Source organism: Mustela nivalis (genome assembly GCF_964662115.1).
Source record: "Mustela nivalis genome assembly, chromosome: 12".
NCBI classification, from domain to species: domain Eukaryota; kingdom Metazoa; phylum Chordata; class Mammalia; order Carnivora; family Mustelidae; genus Mustela; species Mustela nivalis.
In genome coordinates, this window is record NC_139031.1 from 77287788 (window position 1) to 77315421 (window position 27634).

Consider the following 27634-nt stretch of genomic DNA (forward strand, 5'->3'; position numbering starts at 1 on the left):
ATTCTGTCTTTGATCATTATATCCACAGTGATGCTTAAATTAAAAACTGGGACTGGTTTTTGTTTATCCTATAAAATGTTCTACAGATTTTAGTCAATGTGCTTTAAATAATCTGTCTTCCAAATGCATATAGCCTTGTAATCTTAACAAAATTCCTTTGTGATGAAGTGTGTTAACATCTTCAAAATTTGTTATAAAATTTAATTACTCATTGCCTGTAGTGCTGACTACTGACTACATTAGACTTAAAAGGTAATTTTTGCTTTGATGTATTAATTAACATATGCAAAATAAATACATACTTCTTGTAATAGGGATATAATACAAGCTTATAAACAGAGGGATGAGAACTGATTATTTAAAAAATGAGCTTGCTATCCATATAACATAAATGAAATTTTTTAAACTGTTGGTTATTTGTATACCAGACTTACATAAATAACTGTCAGCCTAGAATGTAGTACATTAGAACCATTAATCGCAAATAGTAATGCCTTGAGTCCAAAGATGAGCCTTCTCTTTAAGCCTTCTGTTTTTGCTAGAGCCGAGTTAGCTAAAGGTAACACAGTAATTATGTGTGATTACCCGTAAGTTTGCATCATTGGTTACCAGTGAGAAAACAGCTGTGTCTTTGGAGTTGTCCTTTATACACACTGGTGGGAGATCACTTACCCTGATCCCTGTGATTGAACCAAATCAGATAGATTTTTTTTTATTATTTTTTTTAAAGATTTTATTTATTTATTTGTCAGAGAGAGAACGAGCACAGGCAGACAGAGTGGAAGGCAGAGTCAGAAGGAGAAGCAGGCTCCCTGCGGAGCAAGGAGCCCGATGTGGGACTCGATCCCAGGACGCTGGGATCATGACCTGAGCCGAAGGCAGCGGCTTAACCCACTGAGCCACCCAGGTGTCCCTCAGATAGATTTTTTTAATCAAAGAGTAGTCTCAGTGAGCTTACTCTTCTTGCTCCCTCTATACAGATATAAAGAAAGAAGGAGAAAAGGGTGGGAGGGAAAGGAAGGAAGGAAAGAAAGAAGGAAGACATTATAAGGAAACGAGCCCTATGTAGGTCTTATCCATGCAAATAAATACAAATATACATATTTATATATGTATATTTTTATATGTGTATATATATGTATACACATAAATATATGTGTCTTTTTTCTAAAAGGAAGCCCCTGATTTTTTTCAAGTCTTGTGAAAATTGTGTTAATGTAATTGAGAGGTATTTTAATTAATGCATGTGTGTATATGTTATTTATTTAATGGCATTTAAAATATGAAACACTCAGAGATTACTTTCTCAGTTTAGAAAAATACATATTTTAGAAATAGTTTTAATCCCGGAAGTAGTATACATGATTTTAGTTGGCATGTTGCTATTTATGGAAATATCTGATAATATAGTTTACATTATGTAGAAACTTACACTAAGAGCCTCAAATCGGTGAAATACTTTGTGCGGGTATATGGGGGTATGTGGTCTTACAGAAATAAGCATCCACATAAAAGAAGAGATGCAGAAGGGCATGACCACAGATCAGTTTCAGCCCAGGCAGAACAACCCCAGTACAAATTCGTAACAATATCCAATATTCTGTTTGATTCATTATTGATTCCTACCCTTAACGTTCAGCGATTCCTTTGGAAGTTAATGTTTAAATAGCCCATTTGGGGTTTTTTTGTTTGTTTTCATATGACTATTTATATTCTAATACATTCTGATATAATTCTTATATCTTCACAGAAAATAAGTGAGGAATAACCCCAATCATTCACTTATGTATTTTGGAGATAGGTTCCATTGATTGTAAAGAGAACAAAAATACTAAGGAAGCTATACATTCTAGTCAACAACAGTATAAGAAGAGGAGCTGACATACATCTCATTCATTTTTAGGAGCGACAGAATAAGAATAGAAATACCACAAATACATCATTGCATATACTTGTAAAGTGCAATCTCATGAATGATTACAGATTTCTAATATCCTGATTGTATAGTCTAGGAACCGATTGTGTAATCTGAAATAAAGAGTGCACCAACTGTGAATTCAGTGCTTTTCCCTTTTACAAGTAACAAAAGGAAATATATTTAGAAATTTAAACCAAAAAAATCTGATTTTCAGAATGTCCACTTGAATTGTATGAGTGTATGGGCCCAGGGCACCTGGGTGGCTCAGTCAGTTGAATGCCTGCCTTTGGCTTAAGTCATGATCCCCAGGGTCCTGGGATTGAGCCCTGTGTCAGGCTTTTGGCTCAGCAGGGAGCCTGCTTCTTCCTCAAAAGCACCATCTTTAAAAAAAGAATATATAATTGACTTTCACTGCTTGACTTATTTTACTCACCATCATCTCTTCCAGTCCCGACCATGTTGATACAAAAGCTGGGTATTCAAAGTCAATTATCATGTGTTACCACTTACATGTGGAGCATTGGAATAACACAGATGACATTAGGAGAAAGAAAGGAAAAGTGAAATGGGGTGAATCAGAGGGGGAGATGAAACCTGAGAGACTGTGGAATCTGAGAAACAAACTGAGTGTTTTGGAAGGGAAGGGGTGTGGGGAGGGATGAGCCTGGTGGTCGGTATTAAGGAGGGCATATACTGTATGGAGCACAGGGCATGGTGCATAAACAATAAACCTTGGAACTCTGAAAAAAATAAAATTAAATTAAAAAAAAAGAATATATATATATACATATATATATATGTATATATATATACGTGTATATATGGGCCTTCAATAAATAGAACACCTTCATCCAAGACTACAGATGAGACGAATACCAGTGACCAGTTGCAGGTAACATTTCTCCCCAGTTTGGGGGCTTGTTAGTGAGTAAATAAATAGTGATTTCTAAACAGATCATCAGTGTAATTATTTTTTAGCTGAAAAAAATAACATTCTGAGTGAAAAGCAGATAAACAGGCAAACAGAAACCTGTGTAAAATGTTTATTGTTGACTCAAAGACAATAGTAGGCTGGAAACTACAAGGTATTTGAGTATAAGTTCCCTCGATGGCTTGATTTTCCTTTACAGAATTTTGAGTAGGGAGTATGTAATCTCTCCTTACATACTCTTGTTGGTGGAAACTCTCTGAGCTTCCAAATTCGCCTGGTTGGTCTTTTAATGAAAATTCATGCTAAAATGCGGTGAAGACGTCTCAGATATGACTGTGAAGTCTCCTACAGGCTTTGCAGCCATCCGTTTTCTACCATTTCAAGTCTAACGGCCAACTTTCAACCTGCTGCAGGTCTTATTATCGTGCTTCCGAAATGATACTTAAAAGGAATAAATAGGCAGGCCTGAAGTTTGGAGATTTTCCTTAATGGTATTGTTGCTATAGTTACAGCTGAAATGTTATATAAAGCAAATTGCTTATTGATGGAAAAATGCTGAGTAGCACAGCAGTGTCCCTCTTCTGGGTTTTTATTGCCTTCATTTCCTACTTTGCTCCTAAGATTAATGGATTTGTGGAGCATTGCTTTGAACATGCTCTAATGATTGGATGTTAAGATAAATGCATTCTATTAACATGCACCAGCTGACAATTGGATACATTTTAGTATGTTGTGATCAACATGGAGTTATTTTTTATACACTATTTGTTTATCAGAATTTCCCCTACTTGGAAATGAATTTGGTGCCCAGGTTATTAATGTTGAAGCCCTAGATTAAAAGGTGATTGGTCTCACAGAGTCTTCTGAATGTATTTGATACATTTAATAATAATATAGATAAAATCTTTTATGTTTTATACTATTAGGAGATATTTATAGGATACTGAAAATAAAACATAATTTAAGAACCTAGTGAAACCAATGAAATGGAAATAGTCTGGAAGCATCCATAATGATGACTTGTAAGTAAAAAAAAAAAAAAGCCTTCATAAGCACTGTATTATTTCCTATGTATTTTCTTGTATTTTCTATGTAGTAAACCCAATAATATAACAGCAATGGCTTTATTTATATAAATATATATTACATGATATATATTTTCTGATTGTCTTGCTGGGTTTTTTTTTTTTTTTTTTTAGATTTATTTACTTATTTACAGGGAGAGAAATAGAGAACAAATAGGGGGAGGGACAGAGGGAGATAATCTTTAAGCAGACTCCCTGCTGGGTGTAGAGCAGGGCTGATGGGCTCCATCTCACAAACCATGACATCAAGACCTGAGCTGAAACGGAGTCAGACACTCAACCGATTGAGCCACCCAGGCACCCCTGTCTTACTGACTTTATTTTCAAAGATAACGCTATAACTCTGTTGATGTTTAGCCTTACGGCAAACTATGAATAGTCAAGTGTTTTGCAATTTGCAGAAAGAGTTAATGCCACATGTGGTAAAATCCTTTCAGGTGGTAAAAACCGGATATAGACAGTGATCATTTACGCATTGAATTTCTGTATAATTTAGGCATCTTGCTTATTTTATCCCCAGATTGTTACTGGTCTAGAAACATGATGCGTGTTTAGTAGTGTGGCTGTTGACAAACTAAGAGAGCAGATAATGTTTTTTTGGACCTAGAAATGTAATACTTCTTAATTAAATCCCTGAATACAGGGATATAAAAATCTTAGGGATTACTTTTGGTAAAGAATGCAAAAAAAAAAAATTGTGAACTACAGATTATTACATCTTATGTGGTTGTAGAGTATTTCCTAAATTGTCACTTGTGAAGCCAACTTTTCTACTAATTGTGTCTGTATTTAATGGTAAGATGACAATGGCTATAACCCATATGCCCAAAATGAACTTTCTTGAAAATTAATTTTCACCCACTTTACTCATTATTAAAATTTGATCACTTTGGCCTTTCTCATTTCTACTTTTGATTTTACCCTAGCCTCTGCCATTTCATATGCCCTTTCTGAATACAATTTAATTTTTCATATTTAAAGAAATGTGCAAATTTTGGTATTACTGTACTTTCCTCCCCTTTTTAATTCCTTATTGATATTATAACTTCCTCTGCTTGCTGAATTTGTTGGCATTCTAATTTTGGTTCTAGAGCTGCAGAAAGAAGAGACACACATATGAGTCTTCCAATTCAGCATTTCTAATTGTCTGCTGAAAAAATTCTCCTTTGGGATTCATGAATTATCAAATTCCATATGTTCTAAACAAATTCATCAGACAAGCCCATTGAAACTTTTATATCCTTTCCATTTCCCTTATATGTAAATATATTTTTACTATATATTTATTTTAACCCGTATCTTAGTCCTCCTACTTTCATGCAAGTTCCATCATGAAATAAACCTTACACATATCCTTGCTCAATGGTATATGTACTCCATAGATATAACTAAAATAAATATATACAGAGTAGATACATAAGTGAATTATGTTGTTATTATTTGACATGTAAATTTAGCAAATTCTGTTTCCAAATGAATTTTTTAAACTTTTATTTTATTTTTTAATTTTTTTTAATTTTTTATTTAAATTAAATTTTTAAATTATTTTAAATTTTAATTTTTTTATTTTAATTTATTTTTTTAAAAGACTTATTATGACCTGAGTCGAAGGCAGAGGCTTCAACCACTGAGCCACCCAGGTGCCCCCAAATGAATTTTGGTGACAGTTAATCAAAGTGTAAAGTCAAAAGAATTAGACTTGTCTTAATAATCTTATTTCAAATGCAAATCAGTCATGCAACTGAGAGACCAAGTATAAAAATATCAAGTTTAACTGTATAGGGATGGAAATTTAAGGAAAACGCAAGTTTGATCTAGCCAGTGATGCTCTCAGGATAAGATCCTTTTTCTTCTAGATTGACATTGTCTTCCTTTTGCCTTGCAGACCATACTAGTGTGGTTATCACTGCTTGTAGTTTTATCAAACATTACTTTAAATTGGGAAAAATGAAGTATTTTTTGACACTGTAGGTTACATAGAGGATACCTTGTATCTTCTTACCTAAGTTTTAAATATATGAAAATAATGAGTATATTACTTTGAAATAGTCACTTTGTTTATTTTCTCAACACGTTTTCAATTTAACAAGAGCTGTGTACCACTGTGGTATCATATGCTATTACTTGTAAGATAATGAGATGATAACTTTGTTCCGAAGACTCAGATAAAAGGATCACACTATTATTTTGATAAAAATTTGCAGTGTAATGATACCAGTGTTCCTGGTATATAAAACACTCCCTAACTTCTTTACTTTAGAACCTGGCTTGCCAGGAATGCTTAACGCACACCTGCTTTTGGTTTTTAGAATTTGTGTGACAAAACAGCAATGATGCTGCTTTTGCATCTGCTTTTGTTTTTAAAAGATGGCAGGTTCTGGATGAAAATATCCTCCGATGTGGCTCAACTGAGTCATGGTTTTTAAAACCACAACACAGGTAAAGGTTGATTTTCTGTAGGACTCTGGAAGTACCCCCTCCGGGGACTATTGGGCAGAAGAGCTGGAGAGAACTTTTTCCTATTTGACACAAGGAATCAAACCAGTTTCTTTCCTAAGACTTTTCTATAAAGTTCTGATAGAAAGAAGCCACCATTCACTTGAGAGTTGCTGAGACCTGAAATTACGAAGAGAATTGGTATTGGATGATTGTACACAGAAGAGCAAATGAACCTGTAACGCATACTTCTATAGACCACATTTTACAAAAATTAAATAATGGACTTCTGTCCTAACTTTTTAGATAAGTAAATAAGAATTGTAATAGCTTACAGGTTATAAAACAGTCATCATTATTATTTTTTTAAAGATAATATTTATTTGAGTGAGAGGGAGAGAAAGAACACGAGTGGAGGTTGGGGGGAAGGTGCAGATGGATAGCCATGAGCAGACTCCCTGCTCATCCCAGGACCTGGGATCATGACCTGAGCCGAAGGCAGATGCTTAATTGACTGAGCCACCCAGGTGCTCCTAAGTCATTATTATTAAGCAACATTTTTTAAATATCTCTAATGAAATTAGAAACTGAAATAAGAAATAAAAGCTGTGAAGTGTGTAAACCTGGTGATCCACAGACCTGTACCCCTGGGGATAAAAATATATGTTTATAAAAAATAAAAAGTTAAATCCCTCCCTGGATCTCTTCCAAACAAACAAAAAAAAAAAAAACTTAGATTCCTAATAATATTCTAGAACAATGAATGGTTTTCAGTCCTGTAACTAGAAAGAGTGATCCAGTATGGAAAGCAGCTTGTGAAACTGAACTCAGAAAACAGTGCAACATATGAATATAATGCTATTTCTATGCTCTTCCAACCTTGGACGTTACAGAATAGGTATTTGTTAAATGTAACAATTAGAGGCTACATGTATAGCCTTTAGCTCTTACATTATAATATTTATAAGGTAGGAAAAACATAGCATACATCAATAAGGGAAGAATTCTGCAATATTATTAGGCTAACATAATCAGTCTCCCATGCCATCATTTGTATGTGTTATGAGAGATTTGTGTTCAGAATTTAACTTACAAAAGAATCAACCAAGAATTAACCAGTTTATTTACTCCTTCTCCAACCCCCAGGATCCTGCTAAAACGGTTTTAGGAATTCCTGGCAATTTGCATGTCTTATGACCACCTCAGGCTGTTGGTGCAAATGGCCCACGGATTATACTGAGTAGCAGAAATGCAAGGAACTATTTTAGTCAGAGATTCAAAAAACTCTGGGGGAAAGATACTAAACAATTTGAGCCAATGATTGTGTCTTGCTCAGTTGCATGAGAAATGTGAACATTATTAAGAATGAAATTATTTTTTTAGCCCTAAAGCAGATAGAGAATTATGCATGAATTATTCTTAAAAACTTTTTATGTACTTTGTGAAGTTCTACTCTGGTAGATCAAATTACATTTGACCCACATCAAGAGATAGGAGATTATACGCTAAATCCTAAAAGAACTTTTGCTTAATTGTAGTTACTAGAAAATGACGACAAAATTTAATACTTTTGTGTAAATATATGAAATACCAATTTTGAAACACCCACGCTCCAAAATATTCTGTTTGGAACAAATGCAGATTCTTCACCAAAAAAAGTGAATATTCCCCTGACTCCACATACCCTTCCCCCAACCCCAGCTCCATCTTTAATGCTATATTTTTTTTTCTTCCTTATGGTGAGGAGAGTGAATTGCCAATCTCTAGGGATTCCTCATATTTTTAGATTATAAATAGTCTTTTTGCAGTCTTCCTTAGAAGTCACTATTTAATTGATATGGAAAAAAAGGACCTACCTTCTCCCTATACAAAAGAGCAACTAGAAATCACCAGCTGTTAACTTAATATAGGCATCAAAACAGATCCATTATAATATAGTTAATCTGTTCATTGCTGTTTTCTTTGCAGATTCAAGAATGGCTTTGTTTAAATTGCCAAACCCAGAGAGCAATATCAGGACAGCTCGGAGATATGGGCAAAATGCCATCTACACCTTCAAGACCAAAAGCCTCTCCTATGCCCGTCCCTCCAGAACAACCATCTCAGAAAACAACAATGCCTCCCCAAGCAAAAATGAAAAAGAAGGAACAAGAAGTAAAAACAGAAGCTGAGCAAATACTTCCAGAAAAAGTGAAAGAAATACCATCAGTTGAAAAGATTCTCCCAAAGGTGACCACAGATCACAAACAAGAGAGTCAACTAGAGAAAGATAAAACTTCAGCCCCTCAAGAAGAAAAGCCGCCCTCTGAGGACAAAAAGTCACTCCCAGAAGAAAAAAAGCCACCTCCTGAAGAAAAGAAACCAACCTCTGAAGAAAAAAAGCCAGCACCTGAAGACAAAAAGTTACCTCCAGTAACAAAACCATCAGCTCTAGAGGAGGAACAGAAACAAGACTTATTTAAAACTCAAGTACCAACCACTGAAGAAAAGCCAGAAGGCATAGTGACTCCACAGGTAGTACAGGAGACGCCACCACAGACCAAAATGGAAGATAAACCCTGTGGCCCGCCTCCAAGTTTGCCCAAGGAAGACGATGAGGCAACTCAAACAATGAAAGAACAACCACAGGCAGCAGGCACAGCAAAGCCTGATCAGGTGGAACCTGGGAAAGAAAAAACAGTAAGTTACATTTTCCTGTCTTTGCACCGTCTTATATATATGAAATTTGTGAATTTTTACCTAAGTACAGAGCGTGCTTAATGGTAATTATGTAAGTGCAAGCCTTGGATTGAAGGCACTTTTGGAAATGTGTAACAGTTGCTGAAATGAACAACTCAGGCTTTCTGACAGCTTGATCTAACATAAATAAAGCATAGGTATCAAATTTATTTTCCTTGCTTTTATGCATATCTGGTAATTTACTGGGATTCTGGAGAGTGATAAGAAGAGTTTCTTAAATAAGTTTCTTCTTCTCCTCTCCTCTATGAACATAAAATCAGTATCTACCTTTAATATAAAATAATATGTGTCTTGGGGCACCTCTGTGGCTCAGTGGGTTAAGCATCTGCCTTGCTTTTAGCTCAGATCATGATTCCAGGGTCCTGAGATCAAGCCCCGCATCGGGCTCTCTGCTCGCCAGAGAGCCTGCTTCCCCCTCCCTCTCTGCCTGCCTCTCTGACTACTTGTGATCTCTCTCTGTCAAATAAATAAATTAAAAATCTTAAAAAAAAATTCTATAAAAAAATGTGACTTTATATAAGTTTCTATTTACTTAGTCACCTGCATTAAGCAAGTCAACATGTTTCTTTCTGCTTGAAAGCCTTTTAAGGAGCCACCAGCCATAAAATGATTAAACTGCAATTGCCCCCCCAAAAAAAAAAGTGTGGCTAAAATTCAGGACAAAAGTCAATTTTAGTATTTAACATGATTTTAATATAACACACTCTATTTGGAGTTTGTTTAATGTGTTTATTATTGAAGGATTATTTATAATCCAGGCATCATCTGAAATAATATATGTTCTCTTTTTTTAGTGGCAGCTTTTCAGAGTATCCATTTTAACCTCTATCTGTACAAGCAATAATGTCATTTTTAGAAGAACTCTGTTTTAGAACTACATGAGATCTTACATCATATCTGGTTGAATGATTTTACCTCACAAATAACAGCAGTGACTTGAAGGGAAAAAAATGACTTATCAATATTAAAAGTTAATATTAGAACTTTAATAAGAATCTATAGTACATTTTTTTGGTGTTTTCAGTTTTCACACATGGTTACTAACCCATCTTTGATACATGTTGTATCACTCGTTAAGTAAATCCTGGTCTACCTTCGTTACTTGTATATCAGAGTCAGAGCTGGTGCTTGTATATTCTTTATTCCAATGGCTGGATCTAGTAACATGACCACCACCTGTTGCTTCTTCTAGCTAACCGCTTGGCAAAACCTGGTGCCTTTGGCTGTTTCTCTGTTTGTGAAGTGCCCCTGGTTTTTGTGACCCTTCCCTTTTGGTTCTCTTTTTGTCTTTCTGCTCATGCTTTATGAGTTGTACTTTGACTTTGTGTATCGCTTTCTTTCCTAATCTCTACATGATTAGGTTTTCTTTGTGTTTTGCTTTGGTTTGAGTTTTGTCTTCTTTGTTCTTAGGGGAGCCACATGAGCAATTCTTAAGTCTACCTGCAACCCTCCTGGCCCTCTTTTGAGTATCAGATTTGTGTTTTCAAATACCCAGTATGAGTTCTGCTTCAAAGCCTTACTGTAAACCGGAAATCATTTGTTTGAATCTCATCCACTCTCTATAGAAGCAGTTTCTTCTGACTTTCTGTTTCTGGTAATGACAATATCATTCATTCGTCTCTAACCTCCCAGTCACTACCCTTTTGAGTACTCTCAGATTTCTTCTTACCTTCCCACTCTTTGCTCTCTGCATCCAATTTATCACATTCCTGTCTGTTGATGCCTATTCCTGAAGATGCTCCTAATGATGGCCTTCATGACCTGTCACTAATGATTCGAGATTCTAATTATGTCACCGTGCCTGCTCCCTGCTCTTTCTCCCTACTTCCATATATATGGTTGTCAGACCATTTTTTTTGTTTACTTATGCGTGGCAGTTTTATTTTGTTACAGTGACCTCAACAGAAGATGACAAATGTTCATTTTACTTTTTAATTTTTAATAAAAATAACATTTTTATTACAAAAGAATATCTATGAATATTTATTATTTATTCATTTATTTAAATTCAGTTAGTCAACATACAGTACATCATTAGTTTTAGTGTAGTGTTCAATAATTCATTAGTTTTGTATAGCACCCAGTGCTCCTCCCATCACATGCCCTCCTTAATAGTCATCACCCAGTTACCCCATCCCCTACCCACTTACCCTCCAATGACCCTCAGTTTGTCTTCTAGAGTTAAGAGAAGTATTTTCCAAATTTCACATAATTTAACTCTGTCACCCAGATATTGCTAATGACTTCCCATTGCTTGTTAAAGAATCTAAATAAGAAATAGCCAAATTTTTTGTTAATGTACTTTTAATTTTATTTTACACCTTCATCACTATCTTTTTATCACATCCTTTTATCACTACTTTTTCTTTTATTTTACTACCTTGGTATGTGTGTACTTATTTCTGAATCAAATGTATACACTGATTTACTAATATATTATTAACAATAGAAAACATTCACAAAAACATAATATAAATCAGTGAAATAAGCTAAAATTATTGTTAGTTTATCTAATATAGATACACTTGATCACCTTAATCACATTAAAATATGATTAATAATAGTATTTTAGAGAAAGCATTGATTGTACTTTAACATTTTTAAAAATCTTGGTCTAAAGTTTTATGATAGAGCTATTTGAATTTCATCTTTTAAGTTAAGCTAATTTTGGTATTTTGATGTTTAGTTTTAATGACCATCCATAACAAGAATGATAATCCATAAGGATATATCAGAATTAGAAGGACTGGATCAGAGTTTGTACTTGCCAAATCTTGCTACGTGTTTTAGTTTGAAACTGAAAATAAATTTTTTTTAAAGATTTTATTTATTTATTTGACAGACAGAGATCACAAGTAGGTAGAGAGGCAGGCAGAGAGAGAGAGAGAAGGAAGCAGGCTCCCTGCTGGGCAGAGAGCCCGATGCGGGACTCGATCCCAGGACCCTGAGATCATGACCTGAGCTGAAGGCAGAGGCTTTAACCCACTGAGCCACCCAGGTGCCCCTGAAAATAATTTTTTTAATTATGAAAAGTCCACAAACAAATGTTAATCTTCCCTGATACCAATAATTTGTTCTTGCTATCTGTCAGAAAATGAGGAATTTAATATATATATATTTACATAGATATGTGTGTGTGTATGTGTGTATATGTGTGTGTGTGTGTATATGTATATATATATATACATATACATACACACAAATTCCTTTAAAGCCCGCTGGAGTTCCGCATCTGGAAGGCTTAGAAGCAGATTATAATACTCTTTTTAAAATTTGTTAAGGGAGCAGATATGACAGTTTTTAAAAATGACATATGCCATTTTATATAGCACAATCACATATTTCCAAATTTCTGTTTCAGAGGGCTGTTTTCACATGATAATTCTCTTAAAGAGAATTTATTTTTCTTTTATTTTTATGTTTGAGTTTTTTTATTTCTATATTTTTATGTTTATTGTTTACTAAATACTTACTAAGTAGCATATTGCTAATAACTAGGGTTTATTTTTTCCCATCTACCTTTCTCCCCGCCCCCCACTATCCCTGTCATTAAAGATAGTCTTCAAGATATAAAGGTTCATCGCTATACAACAAACACCACATCCACAAAATCCTAAGTCATTCTTTCCTATTCTGACCTACTTGTCACCAGATATAGTAAATTAACTTCACAGATACTGCTATCTCTGTAATCTTACCCTTTTAAAAATAATAATTCTGTCAAAAAAAGCCAACTCTTCAGTAGGTAATATACTTGGTGGCTTAGAGTAGCACTTTAAATATTACTCAAGCAGAAATAGTATTTAAACTGAAAATATTAAAAATATCTACACTTTGATTCTGTTATTATCAAAACTTTTGCTACTCACTTTGTTATAATTTCTCCCAGACCTTCTAGTTATTTATTTATTCTTTCCAGCAATATTTGCTGACAAAGAAATACAGTTTGATTTGTCACCATATCATTTCCTACATATTACTTCATCCATTTTTCCATGCTGGATATGGAAAGTTTCTCCAGATGACGTGTGACTTTTTTTTTTGTCTTTTCTTATCAAATAAGAAAAATCAAAAGAAGATTGTAAGTGTTTATTTTTCATTTTATTGAAAGTTGGGGAAGTTCTGGAATTTGCAGTAAATTTTAGAAGTTTGTGATGGTGTCATATCGCTTGCTATGGTGCTAAATAAAGCATGTTGTGTTTAGGCAAGGTTTGCTCTTGGCAATAATGGACATCAATACAGATGTCCAATAGGTTTCCTGATAATGGCAGGTGCTTTTGGCAAACTGTCAGATCTGGTTTAACTTGGTCATCATTGCCTTTATGTTGCAATGTGGCTGATGAAAAGCTTGTAATGATATGAGGAGTGTCAGCTTCTTTAGTAATGTGTTTGTCGTGTGTTTGTGTATTTCTTATGTTATTATCTTTATGACGTGATTTTTGTTTTGCAAGAATCTTTTGTCTACCACTTACCTGTAACAGGAAAGCCGGTACAATTGCTAATAAGTAATAAAAGCCAGAGAGCTGCCCAACTGAATAGGAAACTTCAGTGTAAAGATGGATGAATAAAGTGACTACCTCACTATAACTTCTCCTTAGAGTGTAACTCCTAGTTTTTCCTCAGGATTCCTTATAGAACTGGAACCAACTCATATAAGAAGTAAAGGAATATTAGTGTCAGTCCATTTATTAAATATTAGAAGCATGTAATTTTGAATTAAAAATATAGTAAAAATCTTTACATCTACTTCTTCTGGCCCATTAGATCATTTTCAAACTCACCTAGGCTTTTGCATCCCATGGCCAAGACTCCTGTCCAGATAACTTAGTTTGGCTTTCTCAGCCCTGTGGAATATGGCTCCAGTATAACTTGCACTCAGGTCCCTGTACATTGTTGCTGCTCACTTCCGTCAGCCTGAAATGACCACTTTTCACCTCGGTGGCTGTCACTTCTGCTGTTAAACTCCATGTGTTGACTGGTGTTAAGTTTGTTTTTTGTTTGAAATCAAGATAATATTCTTAATTTATCTCTTAGAATATTCTCGGCACTATGTTAAGTCTTTTCTCAATCGTTTCATCCGCACAACAGTGGATGAGGTAAATATTGATCTTCTTTAAATTGAAGAAAACTGAATTTCTGTACCCAGGATCATATGGCTAAGAATTTGGCAAAGCCAAGATTATAGTCCAGTTCTGATTATAAAAGAGTGGCTTTTCAAGACTACACATCAGTCTTATAACACTTGTACCATACTGCCAATAATTATGATAACTATTCTTCTCTTAGCAACTACTGCTATAATCCCATGTCATTTGTGTTTTTCGTATTTTCATAGTATATTGTTTACATTTTTTTGTCACCATATCTTTTTGTCTGTCCATTTATTCTTCTCGGTCAAAATGTGTTTGTCAAATGAAATTAAAATGCATCCTCAAATATAATAAGTAATTTGAAAGATAGTCTTCTTTACTTTTTTGTTTACTATTTTAAAATTTCATGTTGCTACAGAGTTCTCTTGTTATCTATATACTTAAACAGAATACTGCTTGTCTGCATGTGATGTATTACATTGAAACACTGTAGCTCTCCTGATAAACACCAAAATTTGAACATCCGTTAGCATAAACTTTTATTTCTGCCTAAAATGACCAAGACGTTAATAATCAAGTTACGTAGAAGTCATTGTATATGATGACAGCATAATCGGAATGAAAAATAATGAGTTTTTCTGTTGTGAAAAAGATTCCCGTGTAGGTGAGAATTTTCAGTTTTTCTCTCCAATCCCACTGAACATTATAGACTTAATTTTTAGAGTGTTCAGAACAATCAGGCTAGTAATCCATTTTGACCCTTCCATTGTATAAATGATTAAAGATCATTCATTTGTTGTTTTACTTTGGCACATTGAAATAAATGGCTTGGAAAAATTAAGCTATATCGCATCCTTTCTTTGTAAGTATTAAATTTACCAACAACATGGCAATATTCAGTAAACTTCCATTTGCCTTTCGTATGAAAAGCTAAACATCTCTGCATTTATGAAAGGGGCTGAACTGAGTTTGCCAGTACAGGTGTGTCTTGGCACTTTCTACATCACTAGAGAAGGCTTCAGGACATGCCACCATCGAAGAGTTTCAAATGGGTCAAGTTCATCACTGCCTCTCTCTGACTGGTCTCCAGGTCAGTAAATGGCAGGGGAATATTAGAAGGAAAAGGAATTCTCCACTCTCTACTTTTAGTTAATAAGTAAAAATATATATATATAAATATATATGAATCTTAGCCTCTGGAAATTTTGCATAATTGTTTCATATACACAGCTAGAAAGGCTCAAGTACTATAATTCTATACATGGGAAAAGTGCAATAACAGTAACAGTAAAAGTAAGTGCAGTAGGCTCTAATGCTAAATGTACTCAGAAAAATGCACAGAAAATGTGTTCCTCAGGGGAATTGAGAAATGACATTGCTATTAAAAAAATAAAAAGGTATGCAGGTATGCTTAAATTATGTTTGTTCCCACTCACTGCCTCCAAGTGACAAACAAAAATTCTTGTGTAAAAAGTAGATGCATGGAATTTTCCTCTTAAATAATCATTTCAGAGGTCATTCTAGATGGCATTACGTGTAAAAAATGAAATAGATAATTAATTTCATTTTCTGGTTACCCATTCAAATGAAGAAAATAATGCATACATAAGAAAATTCAGTGATATTTATACATATACATATATGTGTTATATATAATATATATGTAATTTATAAAGAACTATTTGAATCTGTTCATTTCAGTAAATCTTAATATATTTTAATATATTATCATAAATAGTTTAACATTCTTCTCAAAAATAAGTATACAACCATACTTTTTTTTTAATAACCATATATTTTTTTTGAAGCAACTAGGAGAAAACTCTCAATCTTTTAGTCCTAGGGACTTAGAAATTTAGAAGAAAATAAGTCAAATTACACCTCCCTCTTGTAAATCCTTTGTTCATATTCCTCTAGAGTTACAGTACTCCAGACAGCCATTGGAAGATTAAATAATTAGAGAAAACCAAATCCAACTTACACACTGTGTTTTATGATCTTCTCAGTACCATCTACTTTGATCAAATTATTCCCTTGTTAATATATATCTATATATCTATATATATCCATGAATCACGAGTTTGCAGTGTTAAATCTATATAGCCCAGTTAACTTGTCTGGGGATAAATACTTGGACAGATGAGTGTCTCAGTATATCTATCTCTGCATATGAAGAGCAACTTTTTTCTTTTTTTTGATTTTAGCAGCAGAGGGTAAAGAAATGAACATGTAGGATCCTTAAAGAGGCAAAGAGCTTGGTCAGCATATGATCTGGTAGTTAATAACTAACAGTGTAATGAAAAAGCAGAAGGTCACTCTCCTCTCTCAGGAGACTTTACTCCTATGCTAGTTAGTGTGAGAAGAGTTGACATTATGAATTTTCTTTTTTTCAATTTACTGTGTCACAATAAATCCATGACCAGGTTTCTTCTAAATAGTTTAGACAAATGCCCTTTGGTCACCTAACTTGATTTTCTTATTAACCACCCCAAACATTTTATCTTAGACCCATAAGCCTGTAGAGAAAATGTTTGCAGCCGTTAGCCACTTCATAATATGGAAAGGAAGAGTCATTTAGAGGGAAAAATCATCACAGCATCATCATGCATAAATAATGATTGAATCCTCTGCGGAATGTGGAGGAAAGAGACCAGGAGAGGGGCAAGAGGGGGAAGTGGGTAGAACATGGTACTAAGGAAGGAAAGAAAACATGATCCTATGGAGAAAGACCACAGAAGGGGATTGTAGGTATTTTGATATTTATGTGTGTTAGTCTTCTATATAATGTATCTTGATTTCCTTTTTACATTGCATGTCTGGTCCTATTCTTATTTTTGTAAAATGTAGACCTTGTAGAATTCATTGTATGAAACTATAACTTTTCTTTTATTATTATACTCAATTGTTATATATAACAATGGTTACATTTCCTCCATATATATGGATAATTTATTACCTTGTTCTGTTTTATAAGTTATGCAGACACAAAATAAAGAATATAAATGACACCTTCACAAATTTGATTTCTTTTTATTTTTTTTTTTTTCCTCACAAGGAGCTTAGGTGCCCCATCACTCTGGTTACAGTATTTACTGTGATTTAGTGAAGGTTGGGAAGGAAGATAAGGAAAGACATAGAAAGCATATTGAACTCAAAAAAATTGTGCTCATCATTGTGTGGGATGTGAGGAGAGAGGAACATCCGTCCACTTGGACCATCTAGAAAGATTTTGTTAGAAATGTGCTTCTTCTGTGCTTACCTCTTTAATGTGCATCTCTTAAGACAAAGGAACCAAAATTAGTCAGGTGCTCATTGGCCCTACTACTAAAAGTCTTACCGCTGCTGAAAAGTAAGTTTTTCCTGGGGAGACATCTGAAATGACCCACGGAAGTTAATTCATGGTAAACCAAAGAGTACATATGGGTTTTTATTTTTTTGCATGAAGTCATGAATAATATATCACCACTTTTTAAAAATTTGAGTTGTGTCATGTTGTAAATTTGGCGAAAACATTTTACCATATAATGCATTCAAGATACATCTCTAACCATACCTAGTAACAACAGGTAGTGAGAACATGAATGTAAAATGAATATCAAACTGACAGCATCTGTATTTGAGAACTCTATAGCTAAAGGAAGAAGGGAAAGGAAAAGGAGGAGGAGAGGGAGAGGAAAGAGGAGAGAAGGAAGGAAGGTTTTTGCATGTTTGCTTTTTTGTTGTTCAACCTGACCTCTATCTGTTCATTTGGGTTACAAATGGGTTGGAGGAACCCATGCATACAAACCCACTGAAAATATTGAGATGGTTAGTTCAGTATACAGACTTAGTGGAATTGAGATGGCCTCTTAGTCTAGGGTCAGACAGAACATGTCCTCCTGGGGCTCGTTTTCTGATCTCTTCATTCCACAGGGCTGTGGGGTTATTTTAACACTCTACTTTAAGCATGGAAACCAACTGGATTAGTTGAGTTTCATTTTGCTCATAGATATTTTTAATTTGGACTTATGCAAAAAGTCTCTATGTTTATCATTTTCATTTAAGGCTTCTCTGATTCTTGAACCGAATTGCTGACATGGCTCATCACAGCCAAAGGAGTGCAGCAGATTAAGGCTGTGATTTCTCTACTTAGTGTCTCAGCTCCCTGGAAAGCCCATGGTCCTATTTACAAAAGTTTGTTATTGTACTAGTTAAAAGGAACTGACTTTGACATAGTGTAAAGGTAAAAGTCCAAGTATTTTCAAAATCAGAAGACATTTATAAATAACATTTATTAACTATCTTTGAAGTATGATGCTGAAGATAAATAAGATTAACACTGCTACAAAAATAATAGATATTTCTCTTTAGCAAAAGCCATAAGTCAGACTAATTACTGCATAACTTTTTCAGTATTTCAATATTATTAAATATTAGTGATAATTACTAATAATAATTATTGTAAACTTTTCAAAGTCTCTAAACCTTCACTTCAAATGATATAGAATAATAATATTAACAACAATTCCAAGGAAATGTAGTGTCTTAATGTCTTTTAAAGTGTCTTAAAAGACACTTAGTAGTGTCTTATTTGAATCTCTCTCTAAAAAAAATATCTCTTATGTTACTCAGATAGATATCATTATGGTCATATTACCTGCATGTTTTTGTTAAGTAAATTTTCCAACATCTCTTACAACTTGTAGCAAGGTACAAAGCCCATCCTCTGATTTTTTTTCTTTCTTTTCTTGTCTTCATGATTCAAAAGTATTGATTATATTAATGAAAAGATTAATCTTTTTATTTGACACTTTGTACCTTTTTCCCAAAGTAAATGAACTGAGAAAGATAATGATGTGTTTGAAAGAAAATGGAATTGAAATGTAAAAACATAGAGAGTATTAATGGAAAAAATAAGGTCATTGAGAATTGACATTTAATTAAAGTTAGGTTAAATGAAAACTAACCATAGTCAATATGTATCAACTCCTTTCACTTTCTTGTATCCAAAGATTAAAAAAAAAAAATACTGGCATATAGTTAAAAAAAAATCCTATAATTATTCCTCAGTTCATAGTAGTTATTTGGGAGTAATAGAGAGGCCATGTTACCAGTTTAATCATGTTAAGTTTTCCTATATCTTTTCCTCCCTGCTAGGAAAAGGAAGATGACAAATCAGACACCTCAAGTTCTCAGCAACCAAAAAGCCCACAAGGTCTGAGTGACACAGGATATTCTTCTGATGGGATATCAAGTTCACTTGGTGAAATTCCAAGTCTTATTCCAAGCGATGAAAAAGATTTGCTCAAGGGACTCAAAAAGGACTCTTTTTCACAAGAAAGCAGCCCTTCCAGCCCCTCAGATTTGGCTAAGTTAGAAAGTACAGTCCTATCCATTTTGGAAGCTCAGGCAAGTACACTTGTTGAAGAAAAAACAGAAAAGAAAACCCAACCTCCTGAGGTTACTTGTGAGCCACCCAAGGACCAACCAAAAACTCAGAGTTTATCTGAAACCCTAGAAACCACAGTTGCAGAAGAGGAGCTCACAAAGAGTCAAGAAGAAAAAGACATGTTAAAAAAAGATAGCCAACAAGATGGTCCTTCCAGAAAGGACCGTGAAGAGAAGTCCGAGTTTGTTGATGACACAGCTACTAGAAGACAGTCTTATGATTCAGTTGAAGACAGTAGCGAAAGTGAGAACTCACCTCTTCCACAAAGAAAACGGAGAACTAGTGTTGGTTCATCGAGCAGTGATGAGTATAAACAGGAAGATAGCCAAGGATCTGGTGAAGAGGAGGACTTTATTCGAAAGCAGATCATAGAAATGAGTGCCGATGAAGATGCTTCAGGTTCTGAAGATGATGAGTTCATTAGGAGCCAACTCAAAGAGATAAGTAGCAGCCTTGAGAGCCAGAAGAAGGAAGAAACAAAAGGGAAAGGGAAGGCGACACCAGGGAAACATAGGCGACTAACTCGGAAAAGCAGTACAAGCTTTGATGATGATGCAGGGAGACGCCATTCATGGCATGATGAAGATGATGAGACTTTCGATGAAAGTCCTGAGCTTAAGTACAGAGAGACTAAAAGTCAGGAGAGTGAAGAGCTTGTAATTGCTGGAGGAGGAGGGCTACGTCGATTCAAAACAATTGAACTTAACAGCACAATAGCAGATAAATACTCTGCAGAGTCCTCACAGAAAAAAACAACTTTGTATTTTGACGAGGAGCCAGAATTAGAAATGGAAAGCCTGACGGACTCTCCAGAAGATAGGTCAAGGGGGGAAGGATCTTCTAGTCTTCATGCTTCCAGCTTCACCCCTGGTACATCCCCTACGTCAGTGTCATCACTGGATGAGGACAGTGACAGTAGCCCAAGTCACAAAAAGGGAGAGAGCAAACAACAACGTAAAGCTCGGCACAGGTCACACGGTCCTCTTTTACCTACTATTGAAGATTCTTCAGAGGAAGAAGAATTGAGAGAGGAAGAAGAATTATTAAAGGAGCAAGAAAAGCAGCGGGAATTGGAGCAGCAGCAAAGAAAGACTTCTAGTAAGAAATCAAAGAAAGATAAAGATGAACTTCGAGCACAGAGAAGGAGGGAAAGACCAAAGACACCACCCAGTAATCTCTCTCCCATTGAAGATGCATCTCCAACAGAGGAGTTACGTCAGGCTGCAGAAATGGAGGAACTCCATCGATCTTCTTGTTCTGAATACTCACCTAGCATAGAGTCAGACCCGGAAGGTTTTGAAATAAGCCCAGAAAAAATAATAGAAGTGCAAAAAGTTTATAAATTGCCCACAGCTGTGTCTTTGTTCTCTCCAACAGATGAGCAATCTATTATGCAGAAAGAAGGTGGCCAAAAGGCATTAAAAAGTGCCGAGGAGATGTATGAAGAAATGATGCATAAAACCCACAAATATAAAGCTTTTCCAGGTGCAACTGAACGAGATGAAATATTTGAAAAAGAGCCTTTGTATGGCGGGATGTTAATAGAGGATTATATTTATGAATCTCTAGTAGAGGACACATACAATGGTTCAGTAGATGGCGGTCTGCTAACAAGGCAAGAAGATGAAAATGGATTTATGCAGCAGAGAGGGAAAGATCAAAAAACAAGAATTCCAGAACAGATTTATGAAGATCCTATGCAAAAAATAACAGACCTCCAGAAAGAGTTTTATCAGTTAGAAAGCTTACATTCTGTTGTGCCTCAAGAAGACATCGTTTCAAGCTCTTTTATCATCCCGGAAAGCCATGAGATAGTGGATCTGGGTAGTATGGTAACTTCTACCAGTGAAGAAAAAAAATTATTAGATGCTGATGCTGCCTATGAAGAACTCATGAAGCGGCAACAGATGCAGTTAACACCTGGATCCAGTCCAACCCAGCCCCCCATCATGGACGATATGACCGAGTCTACCATGGACTTTGACAGGGTGCCCGATGCATCTTTGACATCAAGTGTTCTCTCAGGGGCATCTCTTACAGATTCCACTAGCAGTGCAACGCTTTCTATCCCAGATGTCAAAATAACCCAACATTTCTCAACAGAAGAAATTGAGGATGAATATGTAACTGATTATACAAGGGAAATTCAAGAGATAATTGCCCACGAATCACTGATTTTGACCTACTCTGAGCCTTCAGAAAGTGCTACATCTGTCCCACCCTCTGACACACCCTCTCTCACGTCATCTGTTTCTTCAGTTTGTACCACAGATAGCTCCTCACCCATTACTACACTGGATAGCATAACCACAGTTTATACAGAGCCCGTGGACATAGTAACTAAACTGGAAGATTCTGAGATTTCTTCATCAACGTATTTTCCAGGCAGCATCATAGACTATCCAGAAGAAATAAGTGTATCTTTAGATCGGACTGCCGTACCAGATGGAAGAACTAGTGCAGATCATGTTGTGATTTCCTTATCTGATATGGAACCTCCTATCATAGAATCTGTAGGAACTGTACCTGAGGGGCTCATTGCTGACACTGTTTCCACTGACTCATCTACATCTGAAAAAGACCCAGGGAAGAAAGACAAGAGGGACACTGGGAATGGAATTATTCTCGAGGTTTTAGAAGCTTACAGAGATAAAAGGGAAAAGTCTGAGGTTGAACTAACAAAAATGGGCTTATCTGAAACTGTGTTTGATCACCCTCCTTCTTCTGCTGGTGCTGTGGAGGAGCAAGTTCTAGCAACATGCTTTCTGTCTGGACAGGTCTTTGATCAAGCAAAACCTGCATCTCCATTACCATCTGGCAGTCCTTCTGTTACGTCTCTTCCAACGAAAACTCATCCATTCTTTAGAAGTTCTTCTTTGGATGCATCAGCCCAACCTCCTCCCCCACCTCCCCCTCCCCCTCCGCCACCACCTCCTCCTCCTCCTCCTCCTCCTCCACCTCTTCCTCCACCAACCTCACCTAAACCACCTGTTCATCCTAAAAAAAAGCTAACAGTTACAGCTCCAGTGACTCTAACTCCTACGGCTACACCTCTAGTTGATGCTGTTACTACAGTAGAGGCCACAGCTCTTCCAAGAAGTAGTGGCTTACCTGTAACAAAAATATGTACCACTGCGCCTCCTCCTGTTCCTCCTAAACCATCTTCCATCCCATCTGGACTTGTATTTACACACAGACCTGAGCCAAGTAAACCTCCAATTGCCCCGAAACCAGCAGTTCCTCAGCCTCCAGTAACTACGCAAAAATCAGCAGATACACACCCCAAACCAACAGGTCTATCTTTAACCTCAAATATGACACTAAATTTGGTGACTTCAGCAGATTATAAATTACCTTCCCCTACTTCCCCACTTTCTCCTCACTCTAACAAGTCCTCCCCAAGATATTCCAAATCCCTCATGGAAACCTACGTGGTTATCACATTGCCATCTGAACCTGGGACTCCAACAGATTCTTCAGCTAGTCAAGCGATTACCAGTTGGCCCCTGGGATCACCCCCCAAAGACCTGATTTCCATCGAACCAGTGTTTTCTGTAGTTCCTCCTTTAACAACTGCAGGAATGCCAAGTACTTCAGAACAGAGCTTATACCTATCTGGAACTCTGGAGACATTTTCTGCCCTCCCTGTCACAGCGCTCTCTTCATTTCAAGCAGCCCCAACTTCAGGAACACAGTTTTTCACAACTGAAGTTTCTAAGGCTGAGGTTTCAGCAGCCAGAAGTGCAGTGCCTAGTGTTGGTCTCAGCAGTGTCACTATCTCCGTTCCTCCAGAGCCTCTTGCTCTAGATAACCTACATTTAGAGAAGCGTCAGCATAAGGAAAATGGAAAGGTGCAGCTTGTTGGGGATGCCATTGATTTGCGTACGGTACCAAAAGTGGAAGTGAAAGCGACTGAAAAGTGTATGGATCTTTCTGCTTCCACTATGGATATGAAAAGGCAGATCACTTCCAGTGACGTTTATGGCAGACAGATAAGTGCTGTCCAACCCTCTATTATAAATCTCAGCGCTACTCCATCAGTAGTAAGGCCGATGGCCGTGGTCACTGAGACAGTGACTGTTGCCACATGCGCTGCTAGTTCAAGTTACACCACTGGCGCAGAAAGCCTAATGGGCACAGCACATGCAACAACAGCACCACTCCAGCTTACTACATCAAAGCATGCTGAGCCCCCCTACAGGATACCAAGTGGCCAGGTTTTCCCTGCAGTTAGGGAGGACGCACCCATAAACTTATCCTTGGGTACCTCAGCACACCCGGTGACATCAGCTATTACAAAACCTGTGACTGTGCCTCCTGTTGGTGTCACAAATGGATGGACTGATGGCATCACATCCCAGGGGGTCACTGACGGGGAAGTAGTAGACCTCAGTACAACAAAGTCACACAGAACTGTTGTAACAATGGATGAATCCACCTCCGGTGCAGTGACCAAAATAATAGAAGACGATGAAAAGCCTGTTGACCTGACTGCAGGGAGAAGAGCCGTATGCTGTGACATGGTTTATAAGTTACCCTTTGGAAGGAGCTGCACAGCGCAGCAGCCTCCAACTACTCTTCCTGAGGATCGTTTTGGTTATAGGGATGACCACTATCAATATGATCGATCAGGGCCATATGGATATAGGGGGATTGGGGGAATGAAACCTTCCATGTCTGACACGAATTTAGCAGAAGCCGGACATTTTTTCTATAAAAGTAAAAATGCTTTTGATTATTCTGGAGGAACTGATGCAGCAGTAGATCTAACTTCAGGGAGAATTACTACAGGTCAGTATGATGTGGCAGCAGACCTTTCCTTGAAGTGTCATTATGGTGTCCCTCATCTCATTTCAGGATGAAAAATGCAGTCCCTTTTCTGATTTTGTTACTTTTTCCCTTTCTTTGGATGTTTTGGCAACACATTTCAGAGTACACGTGCGCTTTTGTTCCTTCATTTTTTTTTTTTAATTTGTTCTGCCCAAAGTCACCCGCATGTGCCTGCATGTTCAGCATCGCTTTGATTCCACATCTAATTAGGTTAACCTGTGGATTTGCATGCAGCCCCATTCATTATGTTCGTCAAGATTGAGAGGGCCTTCAACCCCAAAAAGCATCACTCATTCTGAGAACTGGACTATAACTCTACCCTGTATTTCAGGTGAGGTAATGGATTACTCAAGCAAGACCACAGGTCCATATCCCGAAACACGGCAAGTCATTTCAGAAGTTGGGATTAGTACCCCACAGTATTCCACAGCCAGAATGACTCCACCTCCAGGATCCCAGTATGGTGTGGGGAGCGTTTTGAGGTCATCTAATGGTGTTGTCTATTCTTCAGTAGCCACTCCAATTCCCTCCACATTTGCTATCACCACACAACCTGGCTCCATTTTCAGCACCACGGTGAGGGATTTGTCTGGTGTGCACACAGCTGACACAGTGACGCCATTATCTGCCCTGCACCAGAGCCAGCCAATGCCTAGATCATATTTCCTAACAACAGGTGCATCTGAAACAGACATTGCGGCAACCGGTATTGATATCAATGCCAGTTTGCAAACTCTTACAATGGAAACGCTTGCTGCTGAGACAATAGATGCAGTGCCCACTTTAACCACAGCCTCGGAAGTGTTTTCTGAAGTGGTGGGAGATGAAAGCGCTATTTTAATCGTCCCTGAAGAAGATAAACAACAGCAGCAGCTCGACTTGGAGCGTGAGCTCTTGGAACTGGAGAAAATTAAGCAGCAGCGTTTTGCTGAAGAACTGGAGTGGGAACGTCAGGAAATTCAGAGGTTCCGGGAACAAGAAAAGATCATGGTTCAAAAAAAGCTGGAGGAGCTGCAGTCTATGAAGCAGCACCTTCTCTACCAGCAGGAAGAAGAGCGGCAAGCCCAGTTCATGATGAGGCAGGAGACGCTAGCTCAGCAGCAGTTGCAGCTGGAGCAGATCCAGCAGCTGCAGCAACAGCTTCACCAGCAGCTGGAAGAGCAGAAGATTCGCCAGATCTACCAGTATAACTACGACCCTTCTGGAACTGCTTCTCCACAGACCACGACGGAGCAGGCAGTTTTGGAAGGTCAGTATGCCGCCCCAGAAGGCAGTCCATTTTGGGCCACTGAGGATGCAACCACCACCGCATCCGCCGTTGTGGCCATTGAAATCCCGCAGAGCCAAGGGTGGTACACGGTTCAGTCTGACGGTGTTACTCAGTACATTGCCCCACCTGGCATCCTGAGTACTGTTTCAGAGATCCCTCTGACGGACGTGGTGGTAAAAGATGAGAAACCACCCAAAAAGAGAAGCTCTGCAGCCAAAGTCCGTGGCCAGTATGACGAAGTGGGGGACTCTGATGATCCCCGCTGCTTTAAAAAGATCGTGGACAGCGGCGTGCAGACCGACGACGAGGACGCCGCGGATCGGAGTTATGTGAGTAGGAGGAGGAGAACCAAGAAGAGTGTGGATACGAGCGTCCAGACCGACGATGAAGATCAGGACGAGTGGGATGTGCCTACAAGAGCAAGGAGGAAAGCTCGCGCCGGCAAGTACGGTGACAGCACCGCGGAGGCCGACAAGACCAAACCTCTGGTCTCCAAAGTCTCCAGTATAGCAGTCCAAACAGTAGCAGAGATATCTGTGCAGACTGAACCCGTTGGAACCATAAGAACACCGTCCATACGGGCGCGCGTGGATGCCAAGGTAGAAATAATTAAACACATTTCAGCACCTGAAAAGACTTACAAAGGGGGCAGTTTAGGATGTCAAACAGAAGCAGAATCAGACACACAGAGTCCTCCATATCTGAGTGCCACATCTCCACCCAAAGACAAGAAACGCCCAACACCTTTAGAGATTGGTTACTCATCTCACCTTCGGGCAGATTCCACATTACAGCTGGCTCCTTCCCCACCCAAATCTCCAAAAGTCCTTTATTCACCCATCTCACCACTTTCACCAGGCAAAGCCTTAGAATCAGCCTTTGTACCTTATGAAAAACCCCTCCCTGATGATATAAGTCCACAGAAAGTACTGCATCCAGATATGGCTAAAGTGCCCCCCGCAAGTCCTAAGACAGCCAAGATGATGCAGCGGTCCATGTCTGACCCCAAGCCTCTGAGTCCAACAGCAGATGAAAGTTCCAGGGCTCCTTTTCAGTATACCGAGGGCTACACGGTAAGAGTGATTCTTTTCAGTTAGAAGACAATAGATGAGTTGATGCTAAGCATGTGTTTGCAGACTTGAGAAGGCAATGAGGCTCCCGGTATCTCCGAAACCTAGTACTACAACTTCTGTTGCATTAGAAATGTGGGAACAAATAGAAAACGTATGCATCCAGTTAGAAGTACCAAAAAAAGAAAGAGAAAAGCAAGCAAGCAAACAACATCTTAGGTGAGGCAAAATGAGAAAGAAGTGTATTCCTTTATGATTTAATGAGATTGAAAGTTTGCTTCTAATCTTGAAATCTCCCAAGTGTCGGTTGTAGACTATGCTTTCAGCAAGTATAATTAATATTCATATTCAGGTATGATGGAATAAATACTGAACATAAACAGAGAAGGCAAAGGATGGCCCTAAATTTAGACCCATGGGTACTGGAAATTGTTAGTGGGGGGGTCCTTGGAGATCATCCAAGCAGTTTCGTCTTCCTCAGGCCAGAATATTTTCATAAAAGGGCTTAGAACATTTATTTCTCAAAAGGGAGCATTTCTAGGGCTAGCAAATGAAAATGTAATTTAATTGCATAGTTCATCCATGCTCGTTTAGTTTCTGCCAACTTTCTTAATCTAACCTCAGGTAAGCCTTAGTTTCAGAGCTTGCAAAAGAAAAAAGAGTTCTTATGTTTCTTTAAATAATAATGATTAATTATTTAAAAAATGCATAGGCATGTTTAAAAGGAGAAAGAACATATATAGATATTTCAGACATTTTTGAAGATCTCTCTAGCTGAGCTAATCCGAAATGTTAATAATCAGGTATAGAAATACATGTAATCCTACTTTAAAAATC

The 27634-nt window shown here is 37.2% G+C and overlaps 1 protein-coding gene across 8 annotated transcripts in view; it reads left to right on the forward strand.

Annotated features, from left to right (window-relative positions):
- The window catches only part of PCLO (piccolo presynaptic cytomatrix protein), a 407515-nt gene that overhangs the window by 196731 nt on the left and 183150 nt on the right, over positions 1-27634 (forward strand). For 7 of the 8 annotated variants that reach the window (XR_014300995.1, XM_082692496.1, XM_082692497.1 and 4 more), the window contains exons 4-6: positions 8339-9049; positions 19336-24418; positions 24789-26800. Coding sequence is in view for 7 of the 8 variants with exons in the window: in XM_082692496.1 (XP_082548622.1) it covers positions 8339-9049; positions 19336-24418; positions 24789-26800 (7806 nt within the window). In the remaining variant the exon portion in view is untranslated. The remainder of the gene's footprint in view (positions 1-8338; positions 9050-19335; positions 24419-24788; positions 26801-27634) is intronic. The other variant, XM_082692502.1, reaches the window with a different exon arrangement.